The sequence below is a fragment of the Haliaeetus leucocephalus genome, unplaced genomic scaffold (genome assembly GCF_000737465.1).
Source record: "Haliaeetus leucocephalus isolate CR32 unplaced genomic scaffold, Haliaeetus_leucocephalus-4.0 Scaffold395, whole genome shotgun sequence".
NCBI lineage: Eukaryota > Metazoa > Chordata > Aves > Accipitriformes > Accipitridae > Haliaeetus > Haliaeetus leucocephalus.
The window spans coordinates 7,093,293-7,119,499 of record NW_010972831.1 but is presented as its reverse complement, the minus strand read 5'-3'; the positions used below and the strand labels follow the sequence as shown (position 1 = coordinate 7,119,499).

Here is a 26,207-nt window from a genome sequence, read left to right as displayed (position 1 = left end):
TGTAAATCAGAGGTACTGATGCTTTACAAACTAAAAAAAACCCCAAAAAACCAAAAAACAAACCAGATGCATTTAATGAGTTGTTGAATTAACTTAATTTTCAAACAAGGAAATGCAGGCTAATGGCTTAACCCTTTAGTAGATTAATTGTATTGGAGACTTAAGATGCCTACACAGTTCTGAAAATACCTTTTTTTTAACCTTAATTATTGGATGAGCATGTAGCTAGAAAATGATGGACATCTATACTCATACCTTTGTTACGGGATATTTTGTGTTTGCTTATTTAAAGTTATTGTGTGACTTGTACACTAATAAAACAACATATCATTATATCTTTTCTTTCTCTGTCTTTTTAAAGGTAAATGATTTTTGAGAACTACATTTAAAATACATGAGACTTGGGGGAAAAAAGCTATTTGGACATACATTCAATGCTATCAGGCAGCAGAGGGCACTGCTGGAACAAACAATAGAGTATACAGTGGGGAACATGGGGATTTTAAACAGCGGAGCAGTTTAGGTGAGCAATACATCAGTGTATCAACATGAACAGCACCATGGATTTTTTTTTTTTCTATGCAGAAGTGGCTGCTTTTGTTTGCTAATGCTGAGTGTGGGTCGCCTCTGTGTCACCCTGTGTTTTATTAAAAATGCCCACGTACAAGGAGAAATCTCCAATGTGCTCCGGCTGCTACCTGGCATCAGCAACTGAGCAGCTTTCCTTTAGCAAAATTATCCAGGTAAAGCCATGTTACTTACAAAGTTATTCTGATTTAATTTATTTTTTACTGTTATCCTAACAAGGGATTAATTTGCATTAGTAACAATGTTATATCATGATATTGCAAAGCAGCTCAGCTAAGTTCATGGGCTTTCCACATTCAGTGCTGACATCTGATCATTATAGCAGCAATTCCAGCTCTAGAACTGTAAATCTGTGCACTATATGATAGCTCTGCCAGAATTTACAACAGAAGAAATTTGTGCTAAAATGCTGAGCTTAAAAAGGAAAGTTCTATCGCTTCTTTTTTCTATTAAAGTTGAAGTGTATCAGTGTATTCAGGTTAGTGTACAATTAGTAGTAGTACACAATTATTATTATTATAGACTAGAAATACTTTATGCAAATAAGTAACAGGTATTTCAGGTGGTCACAAGGAAGCGCAAAGAATGATTATATAGAAATAAGGGCTGAGAATTGATTAATCAAGTCTGCTAATGTATTAATACCCTATAAAATATTCTTCTCAAAGTGTCACAGATAAACCACTCTTTGTGCATCCTATAATCCATCTCGTACAGACCTGTCAACCACACCTTTGGTGTGAGGTTGCTGCTGAACAAGGGCTCTACTGTTTCTGTCACCTTGTCAGTGCCAGCACCACAAGTCAGCAAGTCCTTTTAATAACAGCAAGTATGTCAGCAGGTAACGTACAGCCCAGCTGAGTATCGATCAGGACCGGCAGCGGACACCAGACCAAGCCACAGGCACTCCGGATCTCTTCTGACTATGTTTTCCATCGCTCTGTGAACTGAGGGGCTGAGGGCTGGGATGAACAGCAGGCTATCCACAAAGTCAAACATCTTTAAAAATATCCTAGTTACTAAGAAGAGTATATCCGTGAACTTGGACTCCAAAGTGCCCTAGACATTCCTGAAAATGCTACTTGAAATTTGTCTAATTTGAAAATTTGTTGTTCAAGCATGAAACACTAAACGATATGAGATCAGAATGTAATTAAAGATAATATCAAGTAGTATAAATAGCTCTTCACAGAAGCTTTGTAATCTTATTTCCCTGATATAATTGCATAAAAATTAGCATAATGTTGCTAGATTAAAGGAGACAATATTATTGCAGAAACTTCTTTTTTAGTGGGCTTCAATATACAGAACCCCCCCAGATTTGTATATTCCAGCCCTCTGTAGTGAAGCCTGAGCTCTCAAAACCAGGTAAAAAGTAGTTTGAATAGAAAAGACCGTGTCAGACAGAGGGCTACTACATAGCCAAATCTCTACGTATAACAGTCTCGATTAAAGGGTATCCTTATACTCCCACATTCTGGGAACTTTGCATTCTTTCTTGTACGTATGCTCACAACACACCTGCAAGGAAAGAGTGTTATCTGCATTTTACAAATGGGAAAAGAACAATCACATTATTTGCTTAAGATCACATAGAAGTCCATTACAGAGGGAACTGAATCTAATCTCCTATATCTCAGGCTAACACTTTAAACACTGGCTGTACCTCGCTGTTGGCAAGCCTTTGATTGATATTTATCTAGATTTCACCTTCTACGACACTTTTTAGTTCCATAATTGGTTTTATATTTCTTTATCAGAATGTCCAAATTCCTATTGTTTTGATATTTGCCATGCATAAGAAATTGCTTTGTTTTGTGTAGAATCTCAAAGTTCAATAGTATCTGATGATTATGCCTGTGGAGAAGACAATAATCACTGAACATGTTGAAGAGACTGAGAAAGAAACATGAGAAGCTTCAGGCTGAATTTTTAATGACCATTCATTTGAAGTGGCTGTTGTGGAAAAATCTAACTTTGCACAACTGAGCTTGCAGTTTCAGAAATGCCCATAACCTGCAGCTCTTAGACTTCAACAGGAATCACAAGTGCTCAACAGCTCTCAGAATAACAGGCCCCAGCTGTGAAATGCCAAAGTTGATTTCAAAACAGGAAATTAAGTTCAGGAGCTGAGAGTCTTAGTTCTGTGCAGTAACCCTTGGACAACATACACTTTTACCTTAGTGTGATGCAACGGCAATTCTCTATGTCCTTTATGCTGATAGTACACCAAGAAACTTGAGTTATGCCTGAAACTACAGGAGAAAAAGCTGCATCCATGTAGTGAAAATAAGAACTCCATAGCACAATTAAGCTATAGATGATTTGGTGTTACTTTCAAAGTCAGGTACATACACTATACACACGAGAAAAACAAGGCACTGAAAGGGTAAGGGATTTTACTGTTCTGGTTTCTTTTCTGTCACATTCTCCCTGAACTCACATCCAATTCCTACTCCCATTCTTGAAACACCAGACCTTGTTTGTTGTGAAAAGCAATGGTTCAGCTTTCTCCTCAGTTGCCCCTGTAACTTTACCAAGCTGCGGACAACACACAACTTAATAACTTAAATGGCAAGTGACATGCAGCTTGGCTAGGTATTGAGGAAGATTAATTCCTGCTTGCCATGACCCTCAGCAAAGCCTTGAGACAAGAATATCCATCTGCTCAGTCTTTCAATGGGCATCATGAAGCCTGCAAATAAGGAACATTCAGGAAAGGGAGTAGTACAAATAAGGAGCCTATTTATCCAATTTATGTTTTAATTTATGCAGATTAAAGTCTTCCTCTTTGGAGAGGAAGACAGAAATGGGATGTATGATCTCCTTCCAAGATTTTTCTGAGATGTTTTCAAAACAGAAAGCTCTCTGCTCCTCCTCCACCCACTCTCTTTGAGGAATCTTTGCCTCACAGATTTTGAGTTCTCTGATGTCCCAGCTATGCTTTCGTGGCCCTTACCAGGAACATAAAGTGAAGACAATCATCAGGCTTGAAAGTCTCTGACCGCTGTTTAGCATTATGTTACCTACAAGCCACAAAATAATGGCAGGACAGCTTGTTGCAAGAACACCCTCACAAACCAGGCCATGTCCCCGTCTACGTGGAGACGGAACATTTCTCTGAGATGCCAGAACTGTTATTTGCACCTTTGAGGAACTTGTATTATGCTGTCTAAAGGGAGACAAATGTTGATAAATACCTGAAACCAAGGTTGTATGGTAAATGAAGCCTTCCATCGATAATTTATACATGAAGAAGCCGGAGTGCATCTTATCCCTTTAGACATGAAACTGTCCACATAAAGGGCATCTTCCTTCTGAACTAAACAACTACAGAGGCACAGTGAGGGCTCTTGTTACAAGAAAGCAATGGTCAGAAATGTGTGTGCTTCAAAACCAGGCAAAGCAACTAGACAGGCTGTAAACACACAGAGCTAAATACACAGCTTAGAGGCACACATCCTTCAGAATACATCTTCATAATTCCAGGAAATGTTGAGTTGCACACTGCTGGTGTTTCATCCAGATGGATGAAGACTATCCATCCACATAAAGAATAGTGCTTTACATAAATACTGGGAAAAGGAGAGAAGTTCGGTTTTACTAATGATGACACCACACAATACAGGGTCTAATCCTCAGGTACAGCTGAAAATAGGTAGGAAGCAGTTAATGCACCAGAGCTGAGCAGAAGGCCAAATAAAGGGCCATTGCAAATGCTTCTAACCATTCCATGGAAATGACCTTGTATTAGAACAATGTTCCCAACAGAGCAGACTCAGGGAGAATAATAGCCAGCCCATATTTTCACATGAAAGATGAAGACTTAATGTTTCTGATTCACCAACAGCTACAAAATTCCGGATTTCCTGTTCAGTGGTGAGGGAACTCTAAGGAAGAAAATTACAACACGCAACTAAATGAAGAGCACTTAGTGTGTTCTTTCACTCTGAAGGGTAGGTTTCCCAATCACCCAGTCACTAATCATGAAATCCATCTGTGTTTTAAGTCTCTTGGAAGTGCTTCCCTCTCCCACTGCACGGATAATTCCTCCCAGGTCAGCTCATCTGTGAACAGGAATTGGACTCAACTCAGTCTCACCCTCACAAGCCTTAGATCTTCCTTCTAAGAGCGACAACTCGGCCTCCCAGCACGAAGAGCCGTGCCACCGCCTTGACTTTGAGTGGGATTCTTATGCATTTGTGCCATGGAGTCAGACCCAGCCTGCTCTCATCCCCTCCTGCCTGCACTGCTGGGACACAGGGGGACTGCAGCCGTTCAGCTGGAAGGTTAGGAACAGCTCTGGACTTCCTCCGTCAGCACATGGTAGGGTTGTTTGGCTCAGACACACGCAAGCTTTGTTAGCAGTCGCGTCAGCCCCTCCGAAATTTCCGTGAAGCCCCTTTGGTAGCAGCAGGCTAATGTCAGGTCTCACGCATTCCAGAAACCCGGCTGGGGGGAACACCTCCAAAATCTTTGCTGCTGTGGCTCTCAAGGCCACAAAATAAGTGCAGTTTTCACTGTTTTTGATATTCCCTCCTGTTCTTACCTATCCTGTAGCTATGGACACAACTGCAATCATTATGCCAGAAAAAACCAGCCTTGAGTTCAGTGATCTGCAATACCCTCCCTGCATAACTTGGTCTCTTATCTTCCCTGACCAAGATCCTCATATGTATTTAGGTTCAATGTTCAAAGGCCTTTATGCAAAACCCACACACGGTGCAATTCCTTTCAAAAATATCCCTAGGTGCAAAGATGCCATCAAGGACTGATAACCAAGTGACTGTCAGGTAAGTTTCTTTAGAAGAAAAATGAAGATCACATCATGTCTGCCCCGTTTATTTAGATTACAGACTTTGTAAGGAAAGGGAATGTCTTTCTCTGAGTCTGCCTTCACTTTCTAGCACAAATAAAGACTTAGTTAACATGACTACAGTGCAATTTATTGCCACTTTAATAATGACAGGCTTTACAAAAGGAAAAAAAAGAAAAGGAAACAAAAGAAAAGGGAAAAAAAAGGAAAAAAAACGCCAACAAAACCAAGAATCCTGAATTTCAAAATCAAATTTTCTAACCTTCACATTTTTCAGTCCTAAACAGAGTGTTTCTAGCAGACTCTTAGCTTTCAGAGAACTAGAGCAGAAAAAATCATCACAGAGCTTTGATTCAGCTCCCCCACTGAAGACCATCCCCAGAAAAGAAAAACACCCAAGAGTAAAACGTCTTGTAGCTGCCCTTGAAGGCTGACACCACTTGACACCACCACGTTCACGCCCCCATTTCTCTCTACGTGCTCAGCATGCACCTTGCTTAGATAGCTCCACCGAGACTGCCAAACGAGGAAGTTAAAAAATGCAACAAATTCCCTTATTGTTCTTGTCGCTGCAGTAACTATTTGTCTTAGCACCATGTGCTAGGCAAATCATCGTCTGTTCATACTTTAATCTACCTAATCCAGAATGGAAAAACACTACCCAGCAAATCTTCATTGTTGGAATGTTATTTATAGCTATCCTTTTTATGAATAAAAGACCTGCTCATAAGTCAGCTGTCAGATTTCCCATTGTTATTAAAGGTCCTGATCCTGTGTGACCCTACTACTAACAGCAGAATGGCCATACTCTTCACTTGGGAGCCCGCAGCTCTTGGTAAAGGCAAGAAGCACTTTCTTGGGTCCTTTTTTGAATTCAGCCCTTGCTGGATGACTAGGCTTGCTCAGTGCAGCCAGAATAATGCCACTTCACTCTGTCCAGCCCTTCACAGAGGAGTACTAGGTCAAGCATCCTGCTCTTCTTGCACCCAACCCAGCATGTGGGTTGCACCCCATGGACAGAGAGGCATTTGGGGAAGGGGAAGAAGAAGTTGCACTCCCTCTTTTGTTTTCCTCAGCTGTATCAAAATCCAACCCCAAATGAAAAGATGAAAATGTGTCTATAATAGAGACTATTGAGCAAAAAGTAGTAGTGCTACTTTTCTGTACACACCTTTGTTTGTTGAACATAAAGCCTGAATTGCCACTGACCACACACATGGAATTAAAACATTCAGATAGGAAAGCAAAGGGGACAGGAAAAAATTTTTTCAAAAAAAAATCTGTATATATTATACTATAGTACCAGTGGCAGGAAAGTTAAGAAAAAGTATTATTTAAAAACAAACAAAAAAAAGGACACACACACCCCCAACCAAATAAAATTAAAAAAAAGGTATGTTCTCAGTTAATTCACTAAGTGCAAAAGCATATATAAGTAAGGTGTTGGTATGCCACCTAATAAATGTTTCCTGTTACTGCACACAGAAGTATCATTTTCCAGTCTCACAAATCTACCCCAATCTTGAGCAGCTGTTTGGAGGGTTGCCGGGTAGGGATGGAGGGGGTGTGAGGGAGTTGGGTTTTTGTTTGTTTCATTGGGGTTTTTTGAAACAAAACACTAACCATAACACATGCATTAATTGAATGTCACGGGGGCTGTCAGAAAAAAAACCTCCCAGTAAATAAAAAAGTAACATTTTAGTAATAGGTTACTAAATGTGCATAGGTTGCAAAGTATCAGTTATTCACTACAGGGTACTTGCTTAGTGCTAGAAAGCCTTACTCCGTTTGCCATTCATTTTGGAGAAATGAATAAATTTAGGCAAATCAGGAGTAGGGTAAATCTGGAGAAATTACAAAGGGGAGGAGTTCACCTTCCTGGCTATGGCTTTCAGGTCTGTCCAGGACTACTTACTCCAGTATAAAACTGAGAGCAGAAATATGATCACATCCTAAGAAGTCTAATCAATTCTGGTTTCAACACTGAGCCTATTTAAAATAGATAATGGAATTGCTGTTCCTTGTTCTGTTCTCTCTGCACATTCTCAAGACAGAGGCACTAGGTAAGTCCTTGCCTGCTCTTTCTAACCCCATGTACCAAGGTTACTCTTATTTATGATTTGTTTCTGAGTATCAGTACATACAGTAGAGACTTTCTAATTCTTCTATATGACAAATGAAAGATGTTTTATTTATTTCTCTGACTTTTATTATTTGTGGTAAAATATCAAGTATAGACTTTTCTCAGGAACAAATGAGTGGGTTTGTGGGGTTTTTTTTCACCTTTAGAGATTCTAGTTGCCTTCCTCCTCCAAGAAAAATCAATGAGGTTTGACTTGATGTCTATAGTTAACTATATATGTAAATTTAAAAAATCAAACCACAATTTCTTTATCTGTAAACTTCTTAAAACTTCAGATAGCTTGTTTTAGTTTTCCACTCATATTGCTTTGCAGTTTATGATATAAGAAGAAATTCTTATGGTTGCCTACTGAGAGAGAAAGAACAATACATCTTTTGCTGCATTAGCCCAGCAGATCCATCTATTTTTGCACTGTGTGCACTATGTACATAAGTACACTATGCACTTACGATGACTAGATTAAATAGCGGTCTATAATTAGTATTGAAAAATGCAGAAGGTATTTTTATGCTTCTATTAGATCAGCAATGCTATAACATTGAATAAATCACCTCTCCTATGTAAATATCAGCACACAGCCTCAAAATTAAAGATAAACACTGCAGTTCTTAATAGTAATGAAGGGTCTATTGTTTGCACTAAAATAGACTAGACTGCATTAAGGAAAAAAAAGAGATACAATATTATCAGAGGTATCAGAGGGAAGCACTGCACCAAGAGCCTGTTAAAGGGACACGGTTTTAAAGCAGATCAAGATTCAGTCGCCAGACTTAAAGTAACAGAGGTCTGAGATGCTCAGGAAGTACCTTAAGGAGCACAGCCTGAGCACTGGGGAAATGGGGGGGATTCCCCACATTTTATTTTTCTGTTCTTAGTTAATTCTCCATATCTATGACTCAGTAGCTTGGCTTTTCCAGATTCTTACCTGACAGTTCAAGTACCTACCCTCTTCCCTAGTCTGTATTTTGTAGGTATTCTCTCTCCAGAGGCTTCCCACATGTGGTGCAGGTAAACAGAAACACAAAGAACCTTTGCTCTTCCAAAGTCTACAACTAGTGTTTGCCTGATATTGATTACTCACTGATTAACACTTTGCTAAATTTACTGCTCTATTAAGGGATTTATTGCAGGATCTTGAAAGACCATTTAGAAAATCCTTATGGGCTTTATTAGATTAACGTTAATAATTAGTGCTTTAGCAGATGGAAGTAAGATAGGGAATGCACGTAGTATTTTTTGTTGCTTTTTTTCCCCACCATGATTATTGCCAGTAGAGGCAAACTACACAGTCATTAATGCACAAGAAATCTGCTCTCTCCCTCACCTTCTTTTCCAAACCTTTTCCTGAGGTAGAAGCTTCACAGGATACATCATGCTAAGTTAAAGGCTAAACATTTCAAGAAACCTCAACTTTTGAGAATCAGCCTAAATTATTTTTGTTATATTTGGAAGGTATCTTTTTTTAAAAAATAAGCATTTCATTTCTATCTTACCACTTTTCAGAAGCAGCTTGACTGATATCCACTTATCAGCTCATTTAACATACCTCCACCAGGGTTGTTTTTCTAATCTGGGCAGCCTCATAATTCACCACACTTAAATAGTCAATATGACTGATTGCTAATCTTTCAAATTGCTTTCAGCCTTGACCTGTCTTAATATCATAGCACCTATGTTTTAAAATTATTACTAATAGTCTTTAGAGGGCTTTATAAAGGAGCAAGCTTCATTATCTATAATGAAGAATGTATAATTCCCATTCTGCAAAAGGGAAACTGAGGCACACTGGTGCAGTCATCTGCCCAGAGATCAACCAGCACCAGGAAGAGAAACCATCTCGCTTGAATCTCTGTCCAGCAGCTCATCCACTGACTTACATGGATCTCAGTTACCATATTCCATTAATAGCTGTGCTGATGCACCTCAAATGGCTTGGTTGATTCCTTTGAGAGATCAATGACTCTCTGGTAATACTATTAGACAGGCAGAAGAGACGCAAAATGTCTGCAATGTTCCAAGAGGAATATTCCAAACCTTTTGAGAGAGAGGTTTTATTAATGGTAAATTCAGTCTAGTGCCATTCGGAGAACAACAGTTGCAGAGGACAGTAATGTACATCCATCTAGAAGCTTTGTGGTGGGGTTACAGCAAGCGCCAAATGTTACTGAAAAAATAATTTTCTTTAAGAGGAATGGAATGAACCCCAGCATATTTTAACCTTTTTCTTTATCACAGACCAGGACTCAGCCATGAGAAGACATTCTCCCACAGTCCATGCTCTAGTGATCCAAAAGATTGATGCATGACAGAACATGATTCCTCTAATTTTCTGTATTTCTACTTACATACTTTTAACTTTCACAAACATAAAATTTATGTAACTGTGCTGACATTGACATTGTCAGCATTAATTCTCAGTCTGATGTTTCTTCAGGGCCATTCAAATATGAAGTATACCCAATATCTCTATAAGCAGCATAAAAACAAGATGCTGTAACTTCTTCCATTTCCAGTTCTAATGGTATAGATTGCACACATATTTATAGTTGTGTTTCAAATCCATTTTAGGGTTGGGAAAATTGGGATGCTGGTGCACTTAGATACACTCTGGGATGAAAAGTTGCATTTTCAGTTGTTTAAGAAAGAATAATAATAACTGCAATGTAAGACCTAGAACACACAGAAAAGGCAGTAAGCCGTAGCTGCTTTAGGCAGTAATCCATAGGTGCTTTAGGACATATGGATTGCCTGAATTTCCCTCTGTCCACCCACCTAATCCAACACATGATTAAATATAACTGACAAGCTATCACTGACATTATCTCAAAGTAGTTACCTCGACTATCTCAGTGCAGACAGACTTTTGATCTCAAGTTATGATCTTTATGCAGGATACATCGCTTAGGGCTTCCTTTTCTTTCTTCCTTGTCATCATTCAAGCTGCTAAAATAGATTTAAAGGCTTATCTGAGTCTACCTATCGTCATCCATACATATCAGTGTATGCCATCGTTGTCAGATCCACTGTATGCAAGAAGAAACAAAAGCTCTCATTTGTCACGTTGCTGAGTGTGCACCGAGAGCAGGAGATACCCACTGATACTGCTCTGTGCTCTCCCCTCTCCATACAGCTACTCAAACTGCACAAGCAGGCTTCTGGCAGCACAGAATTTTCTAGTTTTATCAACTGTGCTGAACAAGTAGCAGCACTTAGTGCTTAATAGCTTTGAAATGCTGAAATTCTTTCACTAATAAACTTTCCTATTAACTGTGGATCCTGCAATTAAATTTTAGCAAATTAAGTCTATAAGAGGGACTGTTATGGTGAACAGAGGTTGAGCCACTATTATATTCACTGGCATATTTGGCTTACAGTTGGAGATGTTTTATGGCTGAGAGAAGAAAGGGTGCAGACTGCTTGACCAGGGTATCTAAGGATGCAAATCCTGTAACCTCAGCATGCACTTATTTCCTTCCACAGTCTATGATAAAGGCACAAAGTGGTATGGCATTATAACAATTTCATTCTCACTCTCTCTTTGACACTAAAATTCAGCAAAAGAGAGAAAAGTGCTTGTAGCAGAGCAGCAGGTGAGACAGTGGAGCCAGAGAGCAGCTCTTCAGTTAGCTCAGCTGAATGAAACAGCCTGTTTCATTTGGGGGGGCAGAGAACCAAGCCCAGCGGGCAAAGAAACAACATTGTGTGTCACTGGAAGACTCCTGAAAGGCAGCTACAAGACAGTATTAGAGTCCTATAGGCAATAAACTTTGAAGTGTTTTTAACTTCTTACATTTCTGCAGCCTGCCAGGTGTGGCATTCAGATATATCTGCATTGCACATATGGATAAATTTGTTTCAGACCAGGAATGCCTTGATTCTCTTCACATCAGTCTATGTGTGAAGTTATTCAAGAATATGTACTGTGCAGACACATCTTGCTGTAATCTACATTCATCTGCAGATCCTGACTTCCTCTCAAAGAATTACCCACGTAAGCGTTGTAAGATCACCTCTGCTGTCTCCATCACATACGAATCCAACAACTGCCCCTCATCCCTGTACATGACTTCTGAACTGCTGAAGAGTGATTGCATATAGCATGTAGTGATGAATGACTGATATCACAGATGAGAGGAATCCTGCTTTGCTGTGCCTAAGGCAGCATACATCTATGCGATGCCTCGATAGGCATCAAGGTTCTTAAGCAGACAGATTTTTTATTAGGCTGATGCATCCAAGGGCATCACAGCTCCAAGTTCAAAAATCATTGTTCACTTGTTTGCAGTATGTTTCTGGTGACATGCAATGAGTGGGCAATTTTCCATGTACACAGTGAACCCAATCACATTATTAATGCTCCATTTAAGTATCAGCCTGACTAGCGTGAGTACACTACATTGTCATCAGTTTGTATTAACTCACTGTTTAGCTGACCTCAAGCAGAACTGCAATGTGCTGCATCACCTCGTCCTTCTCCAGCATCCCAGCCAGGTGCTTTCCTGCTGTTCTTCACTTCAGCTCAGGGAAGGAAAGGAGCATGGTAGAAGCCATACAAAGGAGCCATACGCAGGTGACAAGTGACATTACTTCAGCTTAAGAATTACTCTCCTTTCTCCTATAGCAAAAGGTATCAGCTTGAGAGTTGGAATATCCCTTATATGCTGCAAGCTGTGCACTGCGATACGTAAGAAAACTGGAGTCACGGTTTCTCCTAGTTCTTATATTTAGATTTTGAAGACTGGAAGGAGAAAAGCATTTTCAGAGACAGGCACTGCTGTGAAACACCTTTCTCTTAGCTGTCCAAATAACCAGCACAAACCTTTAGGTCCTCAAGACATGCTGCAAAGTCCAGTTCTTCAGCTAGGTGTCTGTCTTCATGCAAAGAGGCTTTTTTCCCTGTTTCTGGCATTGCAGGAGATGCTTTGTTATGTTGCAGAATATATCTAATGGCCTGGTATTAGATTTTTAGTCACGTTTCTAACTGTAGGATCAGTCATCATAAACGCAGCACAAAAGACTACAAAAGGACAGTAAAGCCAGAATGTAATTTGTTTGAACTAAATTTTTAAAATACTAAAAAAAGGCTTTCTGAATTTTATTTGACGCTGCCTCTGTTGTAAACAAAGCAAAGCAAAATACCCCACAGAAGCAAATCACCTTAGCCCTGGATACTCATTTTTTGTTAAAGGCCAGCTTCCTTCTCTGATACAGCAAATTTATGAGGACACATATATATGACAGAGGCTACAACAGTATCACAGGTCACAGCTAAAAACATTTTCCTCTCTCTGACACAAAGGAAGTAGTTTGCAAGTGTTTATAGGGCATATCTAGCATCCTCCAATCTCTTTGGATTTTTCCTTTATACATGTTGCAAAGACCTCATTGAGCATGTGATTTATGTACACGTGCAAATTATAAACACTGTGCTCAAATCAGATGTGGTTACGTGTAATGCTTCACTAGTACAATAAAGCTTATTTTCAAGGTTAACTCTCCATAATATCTTGGAATGTACCTACCTACAGATGTATATCGTTATGAAAAATAAAATTTCCAGGTAAAAGTGAATGGAAAAGAGATGGATGATCACAAACATTTGTTTTTACATGGTTAGAGATACACAAATCTAGATGTAAACATTTGGAACTGATTTTGCCTGTCAAAGTAGTTGATCAGGACTTCCTGAGGATGTGTAATACTTAAGAATGTATAAATAGACTTATGTATATATGCTCAGCTTTTGTTCAGCAATCTCATTAATTAGAAAGACAGACTTAGATTCCACTTGATTTTAAGTTTCTTTGTCTTTTGTACTTAAGATAACAAGTTTCACAAAGCAAGCTAAAAATAGCACGAGCCCAACACAAACCAAAGCTAAAAATACACCGCATGCAAAACTAGCTTTTGCCATTTTCATGGAAAAGGCCAGCCTTCACTCTGCTGCAAAGCCGGCGGTTACAACAGATTTTAGGGATGGATTTGAAACCAGTGGACAATAGTGCAGTAAAGAGAACTATGCCGTTCAGGGCAGCCTGGGCTTTCTGAAAAGCAGCAGTGCAGAGGGAGCACTATCAGCTGTGTGTCTCAGAAAACAACGAATTGTCAGCGAGGACATGGCTGAAAGAGGGTGACAAGAGATCTGATGGGACAAACAAAGGAGTCAGTCAGTGAAAGGGAGAGAAGGGATTTTAACTAAAAAGCAACAGGGGATATTCTTACTGTCTTAGTACTTCAGGCTATTTGTGGCATAAAGGTCATTTACACTTCAAGAGACTAAATATAGTTAATAAAAATAGCTAACCATCAACATATAAAATTAATAGATTTCCAGCTACTTTATTCAGAAGGACACAACCTGTTTTAGTAACCTTTTGGGCAGATGGACAAATTAAAAGGCCAATTTTCATCTAGCCTGAATACCACCTGTCTCACGGCACTGAGTCAGAGGAGATGTGGGCTTCCATGCAGCAACTCAGCAGGTCCAAGTAGGGCAGTAAGCACGGAACAAGTAGGACAAAGTAGATTTAGGAACTTTTATGGAATTCAGGCAATCTGACCATGGGCCAAAGAGCTTAAGGGTCTTTTCCTAGATCACACAATAGCCCCTTGGCAAACTGCTAACACCCTGGCTTCCAACCAGGAGCACTGTCCTCCATCCAGCTGTGTAAGTGAACAGAAGAGGGAGTTCTCAACTGAAGGAATTTTTTGCCTCAAGTTTCCAAGCTAGGCTTGATAGCTAAAACAATTGAAAACATTTACAATAAAATGAAAACAATACGTAACTGTATTGTTTTCCAGCTATTCTGGTGCCAAAAAAACAGCTTTGGTCAGGAAACCAGTTGTAAATTTGACAAGGAAGAAACAGAGATAAGTAGGACTGCTCACTTGCCAAGAGAGACTCCCTAAATTTAACTGTCTTGACCTTTGTGAAGGAAGAGGAGGCCTTCAGCCTAGTTCAGCCCTACTCTAAATTAAAACCCAGTAAAGTCAGGGTGACACCTCTGATATGGTGCATTGCCACTTAAATCAAGAATCCATAATACAATGTAAGAGCCAGATAGAGTCAATAACATAGGAATTGTGAGTCCAGGTGTATATGTGTACTGAATTATAGTACTTCCAATGGTGACAGCAATGCAAATGTCTCTATTTAATGCCAATTAGGCAAGGAGCTTTTGGAAATCCTGGCTAGTATCTAATACTATCCTGAGCAAAGTGTGGATGCTCATGGCTTAACTCATGTGTACCAGCAAGGTATGGGAGTAAGCTATGAAACCCTCCAGGGCAGCTCCTATCACAGCAATGGTTTCAGCACCTCAACTGCAAAAAAACAAACAAAACCCCCAAGCGACCAAAACCCCCACTTTCTGCTGCATTTTTCTGGGCTATAAAATAAACAACAGGAAAGAGAATGGGGGAACTGAGGTCTGATTGAAAGAGCAGCCAGGTGAGAGGACTGCAGGATGGGATCTCATGTGTACTGAGTCCCTGTAAGAAAGGGGCTTCAGAGAAAGAGACAAAAGACTGAAGTGGAAAAGGTGGAAAGGTGAAGGGCACGTTGTCAAGAGATGGGACGAAGGATGGATGAAGCAAGAACAGGAATTACAGATTATGAAGGAACTATTTGAATGCTGTAAACACCAGGGAGGGAAAAGAATTGTTTAGGGTGGTTCAGTGATATTTCTAGGAGTGATGGGATGCAGATAAGCAAGTGGAAAATGTAAGCTATTAAACAGGAAGCATTTCCTGACAGTGAAGGCTAATAGACTGTGGAAAAGTCTCCTAAGGGAAGTGGCAGGAGCCACTCAGACAATTAAAACTAGACTAGACAACATACCTTAGGGCATAATCATGCCTAAGACCACAGACAACTGACTGGATGTGACAAGTATCTTTCCTTCTTGCTTCAGAAATAAAGCCATAAAGCCCAGGGGGAAAAAAGGACCATTGTAAATGCAAGTTCCCTATACGCAGGGAGGCATCACACCTGACTCAAATAAAATCCGAATGCAAATTTTCCTTGTAAGTGACACAGTGTATGGCAGTTTGGTTCATCCTGAGTGGTATCTATACAAAAGGTCCTGTTCTCTAATGTTACATTACCGCCAACCGAGAAAAAAAATCTAGTTCACAGTAAACGTTAATTCATTGTTTGCTCAGGCATTCTGCAATGTGTAATTAGCTCATTGTTTAAGATTTAACAGCTCTAAGGACCTTTTTCTTGTGAACTGCTGAATTAATATCCTGTTCTACTTCACTGATACCATCCAACTTTCTAAACCACAACTGTGATAAGTACTTGATAGCAAAACACTAATTCTTTGTTAGCTTGTAGACATTAGGAATTTTGCAGGAATCTTGCAAAAATTAGATGCTAATTATTTGGTGTATGTTGCATTCAACAGAAGAAGGGAAGAATACTCATGAGTGCTGGATGTAAGGCAGCAGTAGACACCTGAGGGCTGGATATTTTTTAATTTTTAAACCTTTTCTCCCCATCATCTTGATGTGCAGGCTGAAAGATTTTTAGCGTGCTCATGTGTCAATCTATTAAGATGTGATTGAAACCCACAAGCTTATCTGAGAGAACCTGCCAAACACCTATCAGCTGGTAAAAAGTCAGTGGTTGCTTTGTTTGAGAAGGGTTGGACTCAGACTCAGCAATGAAAGGCTCTAACCGACTTCCATTTCACTCCTCTGGTACAGAGACATTGTATCAGGACCACTGACAATATGATTTGGTGATATTTACATTCCTTCAGTGTCTCCTGTGGTCATCTTTGATTTTCGTGGTTCTATGGTCATGGTCTAAAAGCTCCACAACCTTGAACCCAATGGACAATGAACTTGCTGCACTTAGTCCTAATTGTGAATCATACTGACTGTAAAATTGGATTTGCATTACAGTAATGCTTTGATGTATAAGTCATGATCACACTCCCATTGTGCAAGGCACTATACAAACCCAGAACAGTAGACCTTGTTCCAAGAATTTACAGTAAACAGACCGGAATACCTCAACTGACCTTGATTTCTCACCTGACAACCTTCCTGTCTGCTTAAACTCACATCCCAAAGAGTTTGAGACCAAATCTTTGCAAGCAACTATCCCCTCATGCTGCATAGATGCTACTACCTTTAAACATTTGTGTCCAGGTTATTCCTGCAGTGGAATATTTTTTCTCCTGAAGGTTTGTGCACATGTAACTTGCAAAGAAAGAAAGACCACTTGCAATCACAGGGTACTGGTACAGCAATTGTTAAAGCATATACTGAACACTGGGCTAGAGCATTTGCCAAAAATATGAACGCAGTCATACATCCGTGCAAATACTAACACATATGAAACATAACCAAGCATTGTGAAGATCGGCTTACCCGGTATTTGCTAGGCATTTATTGATTGAAATACCGATTAAGGCACCTGGTGACATTCTGTGCTTGAAACTTCTGGTTCTGCTGTTTCCCAGGGGAGATGAGAAATCGCTCAGCGCTGCTGGAGGTCTGGCCACTGTCTTGTGTACACAGGCCTGAAAAAATGCCACAATCAATTTTAGAAATGGCAGGTCCTAAAGCTAAGTTTTGTGTATGTTTAGAAATGTGTCAGAAAATAAAACCTTGTCGAAACCAATTTTTTGATACTTACAAAATGTTAATGGAACAACAATGTGGAAATCACTACAGTTCTTACAATACAAATCTAGCAATATTATTTACTTTTGTCCTCAATATTACTTAACATTTGTTGAACTAGAAAGTGAGTCAACATTATTTATAGTTTTCAGCATAAATTTAATTTTTGTGAGAGATGAACTAAAACAGTATCATTTTTCAAGAATATATTAATTGCCACAAGCTCATCCAGGTCTCCCTCTGTTGTTATAGCTAGCCACATTTTGCATCAAGGTTCTATTTATAACTTCCTCTAAATACTTAGTAGATCGATGGTATTGCTATGCTACTGATATGAAGATAAAGGTGTTAAAAGCAGTTACGAGCCTTCCAGCAGATGATTTATAAAAGATCACAAATTATGGTAATTAGCAATCTAATGACAGGACTCTTCCATAATAATCCCTAAAAATTGATTAGCCATTTATTAAAATGCCTATAATTTACTAATCATAGGCAAACAGAAACTATAGTATTAATCATGATTATAAGAGGTTTTGAATTGTTATTGATTAAAGTTAAATAGCCGAAGAGAACTATTGCTGTTAAAGTCCATTTAAACTTTATAACTGTCATAAACAGCCACTGAAGCATGCTGTGATAAACAAACTAGTCCTTACTTTCTTCGCTAGATCAACATATACTTAAGTTAAATCAGCTCTCTTCCTCTGAATTCTGTATTTCTTCTGACAATGAAAAAGTAAGATTAAGACCTTCTATTGAAAAATTTTTCAACCATCTGTGTGGGATCACAGCTGAGTTAGACTGAGGATTCTTTCTTTCTTTCAGGAGATGAGATCCTTCATTTCTTAAAATTCCCTATTGCACCAAGTAATCTTTAAAATAGTTCCTGGAACGGAGTGAGATAAGTCATCTTGCATAAGTGAATTTACAAGTATATGAAAGGATGACAAGTACAGAACTGATAAAAGGAAATTTATTTTAACACTACATATATTCAGATGTGGAACTTTTGCCTCAAGAAGTTGCTGAAGCCAAAGTTTCAAAACCAAATTATTTAGAACTGCAACCCATCTAGAGTTCTACTATTTTATGCTAGCACGGTTTCTGGAAGGAATATTTACAGGCGTAAACTGATTCATTCAAGACCAGGAGGAGATCTAGAGAGAGTCAGAGCTGCCTACTGCAGGATTTTTATGCTCTTTCCTGAATTATTTGATATTAGAACCCAGCTAGACTTGCTGGATGGTGTGCTCCACACTTTACAGCTGAAGCACTCACCTCTTACCAGCCACTGCTGTTTATATATTTAATAAATGAATCATCTTACTCTAATAAAATTGGGCAGACATAAATAAGAAGTTGTCAAAATGGTGTGGCCAGTCATCACTCTCTGAGGATCTCAGGTTGCAACCCCATTTCCCATCTGCTTTCTCAAGGGACAACTTGTACAGCTTTTTATTAATCTGATTTTCAATATCTTATTTTTTTTTTTTTTTTTTTTTTTAGTTGGAGGCCATTGGTGCTATCAGTCACAGAAGTATGAACAGCCACACTGTGAAGGTACTGCTAAACAATTTATTTTTCCTATCACATCAGTGTTTGGATTCTTTTGCAAAGGGCCTCTTTGTAGAAATAATGTAAAAATTCACACAACTGAGCATTTAATGCTGCATGATCACGTTATATGCAAACATAAGTGCTGAACAGGATACCTAAAAAAGGGTATTTTGAAGATACTAGTGTTTGTTCTAACTCTCCATTTTGTTTCAACCTAGGATAATGCTACAAATATAAAAATAACTCTGAATGTGCTCCAGAGGTAATCATCCCAGCAAGCTGGGTATAGACAGCTATTTAAATTCTTAAGGACAGTTATGAAAAATCCTAATGTTCTACCTACAGCTGCACCTTTTGTTTTACCAGCAGGATCCACCTAGGCTGCCTGCTCTCTTGCTCACCCCTGCGTCCTGCCCAGCTCTCCCTGGAACTGTGCTGAGAGCAGCATTTCACTCCTAGCACCATCACTATCACCACTTTTTTTTTTTTTTTATAGTTTCCAAGTTTCTATAATTTCTATAGCTCAGCCAACCTCAATGGTAGTTCACTTTCTATTTTACAGCCATTTACATGTGCATATTTTCCTATTAAGCTTAAGAGAACATTCCTGACACATATTAATATTTTTAAAACTACCAAAAATTATATAAGAAAGTTCCTGTATTAAATTCCAACATCCAAAGACTTTTTCTTCAAAGATGTCTCCAATTTCCCAAGCAAGAATATATTGACTGTTGGGCGGTTTGGCTTTATCAAGGATTTGCAGTCTACAGAAAAAAAATATTTTCTTCATCTCTAAATAGATCCTCGACAATGGCATGTAACAGCCGCCACCTGCAAAGGAAACAAACAGTCACCTATCAATATTGTCACCAGAAATGTTGTTTATGACAACAGCCTTAAGCCACTGAATTTTGAAGGATATGATGTGAAGGGATCTTCAAAGTGGAACATAGAAAATAATGGACATACAGGCAAGTACTGTCAAATTATTACTGTTATTATGGGATTTACTTGTGCCTTCACTTGGAACCATCCAGTCACTTCTTCCATGTTCTGGGCAAGGTGTTAGATATCACCACTGCTACTTAAAAGCAAGGGAGTGAAAATAAGATAGCACCCCTATCTTTCAGAAGTGAAACTTTCAGAACACCTTCTGAAGCAAGGCTTTCTGGGAACTTTGGGAGAATGATCTGGTTTTTTGGATTCTGGACAGAAATTGGTTCTGTGCACATGCAGAAACAGAACTCGAGATGTCTAGGGAACCTCAGACAACAACCTCTAGGACTAGGAGGTGGGTGGGTATAGGGGTTTAGGACAACAGTTTTGGCAGAGGTGTGTAATTTCTGCTGAATGCTCTTATACCCTTCATTTTTGGGCTTGCCCTTTCTAACCCTTGCTCCTGTACAAAGAAGAATTCTGCTGAAGAAGAACATAATCTGGGAAAGTCATTCAACCAGCGGCTGGCAGTGTGTGCGTCTTAGTAGTTCTTTAAACAATGAGCTGAAATCTTCTCAGATTTCAACCTGTTTTCTCTGCAAACAGAAGTAATCTAATGTGAGCTTGTTGATTAGCTACTTACTGATTCAGTAAACAATGAATCAGTGAACAGCAAATCAGTAAACAGTGAATCAGTGAATATAATTTAGAACTGTTTCTCTTCCTCCACTTTTCTTCACTAAAAGCAATACTAATGATGATGCTTCAACAATATTATGCTAAATTACTTTAACTTTAAAAATAAATCTGTTGCCATTTTTTTTTAAAAATATCTGTAGGGGTTATTAAAATCTTAGATGGATTGTTTTAACTGCCAAATCCCTAAAGTGGAAAATTGCAAGTGGCAAATATTTTCCTAACTTAAAATGGAAAGGTAGAAAGGTAGACAGCTGGGTAGATTTTCACAGCCAGAGGTCCTAGTTTAAAACATTGGTATTTTGACAGACCATAAGAAAAAGACATGTTTTAACTTTCAGTGCATGGGTTAATGACTTTCCCATTACAGAATGATATTCTAGAAGCTCCGTATTACAGTTGCTGTGCATAGAAATACCTTTTACAGGCAAATTAATATTCATAAGGATTGGTCAGAACTCTCATCGTTCCCAACCATGCAAAAGGATTAGGATTTTATCTGGGCTTTTAAAATTTCTTCCCTCTGAGGGCAACCAATCCCTGGGCTACAGTGAGTACAACACTGGAACTGTTATTGCTTAAATTACAGCTGCAATTAGAAGCTCTACGTGAGATCAGATTATCATTATGTTTGATGATGTGCAAATAGCAAAGGTCAGAGTCTCAAAGGTCCTAGAATCTAAATAAACAAAGCCAACAAAGATATGTTACTCATCCATTTACAGATAAAAAAAGCAAAGTAACTAAATGACTCACGCAAGCTTCCAGTTCATTTGAAATTCAGAACAGAAATGAAATCTCTGGGGCTTCAATCCAGGTCAAAACAATCTTTCCTATGGAAAGAAAAGTACTGTGCTTAATGTAGATGTCCTAACAAGTAAATTTTAAAAATACATCACAAAAGTCTCAAGCACAGGATGTGATGGTGATTTATAGCTAGAAAAGTGTCTCCTAAGAAAATTTTGTTTTGCTGTTAACAGCAGATTAAGCATCGCATTAAACAGATACAATGACTTAGATGCTTAGGCTTAAGTTGCAACACTACTCTAAATTAAAACAGAATATCTTTAAACCCTGCCTAAAACAAATGTTACAGTGCAGGCAATAGGAGATAAAAATGATGCTTAAAAACCAAATAAGCTGGGATCAAGGTTATTTTTAAGAATACTTTGATAGAGGGTATTCTCCTAGACAAAAAATGAAGGAGTATAGGGTCTTCTGAAAGGTATAAGTAGCTCTCATTCCTGGGGTTATAATGTCAGTGAACAAATCCCTACAAATCCCCTCAGTGCAATCAAGGAAAGACAGGCTATTACCCTGTTTTCTTCAAAATGCAATTAACTGATGATGCTCGAAAGGATACATAAATGGATGTCATAAAAGTCTATAAAACCCTTACCCCAGAACAATCCAAAGTAGTGCTCTGTCCTTTTCCTCCATTTTACAAAAGGAAACAAGTATCACCAAATTTATTTTATTTACTATTATTTATTCAGCTGAAATAATGGGTAGCTCAGCTCCCCAGCAAGTGAGGCTCTACTCAAGACATTCAAGTTCACAGAGCAAATCCCAGGTAGAAATGGGAAGAGAATCTCCAAGTGCTGTGCCATAGAGGGAGCCCCAAATGCTGTTGCATATTACTGGGAAGTGCCCTATGATATTTCTCCCTTTCATCTCAAATTAATCTCAGCTAGCATTTTGCAAGAGTTCAGCTTCTGCAGAGCTGAACTTCTGGAACATTCAGGTATGAAAAACCAAGCCAGAACTTTAGGATAAATTTGAACCTCAAGAACATGCATCTTGCTACTCTCACGTACTGTTAATGTATAATCTGTTGTGTATTTTTTTTTTTAAACAACTTATTTGTTTTCCCCAGTTAAAGTAACATTAAGCACATCCCCTAAAATTGGAGGCGGAGGTCTGGGAAGAAAATACAAGGCAATAGAGTTTCATTTTCACTGGGGAGTCCAAGGTGTGCAGCAATACCTTCCCGGGTCAGAGCACAGCATAGATGGAGAAAAACAAGCCATGGAGGTAGGTGAGACTGTTGTGGACTATGACTTTTACTCAGGAACTCTGGCTTTTTAAGATACTGTTGCACAAAAACTACTGACTAGTTCTCCTATGAAACCCCAACAGTGGAAATAAAGGACCGAGGACACGTTGCTTACTACCCAGAACACGCAGGAAAACACACTAGTTTTGCATAGCAAAGGCACAGGACAGGCAACAAATCTGGAGTTATATAGCCTTTGGGGAGGAGAAACATTTCACGGCCTATACAGTCTGATTACACTCTCACACTGCTTATTCAGATTATATATTCATTTCTGGGACTGCAACCATGAATCGAACTATGCAACCAAAAAAACCCCCTCTCTTCAAGGCAAGACAAGTCTCCAGTGCTGATACACATGGATTGGTGGAAGGAAACCACCCCCCTTTCAAACCATCGTGTAAAAATCTGCCTGTTCCACTGCACAGGCTGAAAATTGAGGGCTGCAGCAGTGCACGGAGCGCTTCACCTTCTGGGGAGGTGTAAGAGAGGGTTCTGTTGTTGATGATTGAAGTTTTGAATTGTGGTATTCCATTTATTGCATAGTTCCTGTCTGAGGTCAAGGGCCTCAACAAGGGTCCCCAGCCTGTAAGCAACAAAGCAGCTCTGGCCCCACTGCAGCGTAGGTGCAGGGAAGCAGCCAGGCTGTGCTTAACAACAACAAACTGTAGAGGAAAATGAACAAATAATTGGCTTTGACTATTGTATTACAGCTTCATGTTGTCCACATAAGAGAAGATGTTTCGGATATAACAGAAGCGAAGAAAAATGCAGATGGTGTGGCTGTGTTAGCATTCTTTGTAAAGGTAGGTAGCTAAATTTTTTAACTGCTCATCTCAAATCTACCAGCAATTTGGCTGAGTGATCGATTGTGTTAATGTTACAGTAGTCCAAGACCTAACCTTCCCTGTCTTCTGCAGGCATTCAGTGCCAGCACTTAGTTCCTTTACCCTTTTCTATATTCTGCTTGCTGTTATCTTTTAGCCTTGTGGGTCTTTTCTGTTTTATTTGCAATTAATTTAAAGCAACCACTTGTTGAGAAAAGCATGATTTGGAATCAAAATGTTTCTGTTTCAGATTGAAGAAGAAAATAAAAACTATGCAACTCTAATAAATGAATTAGAGAATATTAAATACAAAGGTAAGACACTTTTGTTGGTCAAAATGCAACATACATTTATTTCAGCACATATACTACCAGGTAGTTCACGGTCCAATCCTGTTCTAATTACAGTAGAGATCGTTACTTGAAAGTCAAAGCCAAAAGATAGAGGTTAGTTTGTCAAGTACTCAGAGCATTGCAGGTGGGAGAAAATCTAGCTCTCCATATTTGCAGTGAAGAACACCCCCCGAACCAGGATGACTATTCCTGCTTCTACAGGAGGAAGCACAGTGAGAAGAAAAACATGCCTAAACCATGTGTTATCACAAGAGGCGTGTGTAACGTGTGCTCTGTGGGACCCTGCGGTTGGCAGTCAGGGATTTCACAAGCAGTGAAGCAGCGCGTGGGAAGCGTGCGTGGGGATGAGGCTTTACGTGGCCACGAGCAGCAGCCACATTTGAAGACAAATGTGAACAATACCCGCAGCCGCGCTTGTTACAAGCGATATTTCCACATGGTCTGTCTAGGGCAAAGAGCACAGATGGAGCCTTTGCCACTGAGTTCTCTTCTCCCGCCTGAGGAAGATCTTGGAAGGTACTATCGGTACAAGGGTTCCCTCACCACCCCTGACTGCCATGAGGGTGTCATCTGGACAGTATTTGAGAAGCCAGTTGAACTCAGTATTTCTCAGGTAAGTCGCAGAGGGATAGCCTGGAAGGTCTGCTTATGGTTATTTTGCTCCTTCATCTGTCTGCTCACTCACACAACATACACTTGTTAGCTGCTCCACCGCTTTGTTCTATGACACACAACACTTGCTTGGCATTAGCCTAATCCTACTCCTTAGTGCCAGTTTTTTTACCCTATTAAATCATCTCTCAAAAAAAGGCAGGAAAGCAGAAGGAAGGGGAAATGACAATGTGAAAAGAAAGTAAAAAAAACCCCACAGGTAAACACCTAACTCAGTGCTTCAGCAGCAGCACTTCCACAGGTGTCATCTGCTCACCCCCAAAATGTCACTGTTTTTCTTCTATTCTCGTAAGTATTAGGATACCAGAACAGAATACTTCAAAATCCAAACTTTGAGTCTGTCGGCATCAGCTTTAAGCAACCCATTTGTGTCCTACAGAGAGGAACAGGAGACGGAATCATGACTGCCTCTAAAATGCAGATTGTTCGGCTGACAGAGTACACGACTAAAAAATTCAGGTGTCCTGCAGTGGACTCTCAGCAATACTACTAGCCAGCACAGCCTGGCCGAGAGCCAGCATCTGTATTTTAGTTCCTTACCTGCAGTGTGTTCCTAATCACTTCAGTCAGTGCTCAGCCACACACCAGTCAGCATAGCACAGTACACAAGGGCGAGCATCTGCTTGCTCTGGGCCAGTGTCGTGCTGCAAGCAATTAGAAATTCGAAAGCAAAGTCCTCTTACTTTACATCACTGTGACGTGATGGACAAGGACAGGACTGAGTGCGTCAAGAGCACTGGTGTAATCAGGTCCCTGAGGTGGACAAAGCATTTGGCTCACACGGAAAGGAAGTCCCCATGATTTCCAAGGCTAAAACAGGTCATCTGTCAGTGACCTCTGGCACTAGCCTCCATCACATTGTTTCCTGCAAGGTTTAATGCATCCATACAGTTCAAAACAATGCCACAGAGTAAGGCACTGCAGATTTAGAATATCACAATTTCCAGTGTTCCACGGAAAAAGGGTTTAACAATCTATTCATTTCTTTGATGTCTGCAGATTTCTCAATTTTCCACAGTCCACTTTGATGGGAAGAACTCAAGTTACATGGTTGAAAATTTCCGGCCTGTTCAGTTTCTGAATGAACGAAAGGTGTACTGGTCCAGTGCCAGCATCCTCCTGCCTACCACTAAGGTTTTAATGTTGCTCCTGATGCTTACGTACATCCTGAGTTCTCTTTTCCAATGAACATTTCTCACCTCATTCAAGGTTCTGGGCTTTTTGGAGGGTTTGTTTTTTTTGTTGCTGCTGTTGGTTCTTTGTATCAAGTAGTCTCTCTAACTACCAACTTATGAATCATATCTCAATACAGAATTTAACCTTGTCCTCCTCCAGATACTAACCAAGGACTTCTGTTGCTGCTCTTACATAAAATGAAACCCATTGCACTAAATCACAAGAATTCAATGGAACTCTAAGATAAAGCTATGAAGATTCAAATTTAAAAAAAACCAAACACTTAAAGAAAGAATTAGGATGGATTATTTGCAAGCCTGTAGTTTTAACACAATGCTGGAAGGACACTTTGCAAGCTATACAGAGGACCTTCAAGAGGAATCTCTTCTTAAGTGCCTATGAAGGGGGTTGTTTGGAGTATGTTTACATTCAACACTGCAAATCAGGAAGACAGTAACACGGGGAGTAATTCTTATCATCCCTACATTGTCCTACAGGAAGGTACAACACAGAGCAAAGAAAAAAATGCTCACACACAATTGAGCAACATTTGCAACTGATCTGGGTGATCCTATCTAGTGAAGGATATGTGACAAATTTCACCTGTACTAAGGCAATTCCCCCCCCCCGCCCTTCTTCCTTCAGAATATCTAAAGTTAATTTTTAGATAAGAATAATGGATTCCTTTCATCTAATCTACTGATTCTGGATTTCAGGTTTCTCTCTTAAACCTATTTATTCAGCC

General features: G+C 39.4%; 1 protein-coding gene across 1 annotated transcript; it reads left to right on the top strand.

Annotated features, from left to right (window-relative positions):
- Window positions 1-5,346: 5,346 nt before the first annotated feature.
- CA4 (carbonic anhydrase IV) lies at window positions 5,347-25,474 on the top strand. The gene is made up of 9 exons (XM_010573960.1): window positions 5,347-5,381; window positions 17,021-17,052; window positions 18,693-18,746; window positions 19,547-19,717; window positions 22,255-22,412; window positions 23,148-23,240; window positions 23,512-23,575; window positions 24,064-24,227; window positions 25,286-25,474. The coding sequence occupies exons 1-9, from the start codon at window positions 5,347-5,349 to the stop codon at window positions 25,472-25,474; spliced, it is 960 nt and encodes a 319-aa protein (XP_010572262.1).
- The last annotated feature ends 733 nt before the right edge of the window (window positions 25,475-26,207 follow it).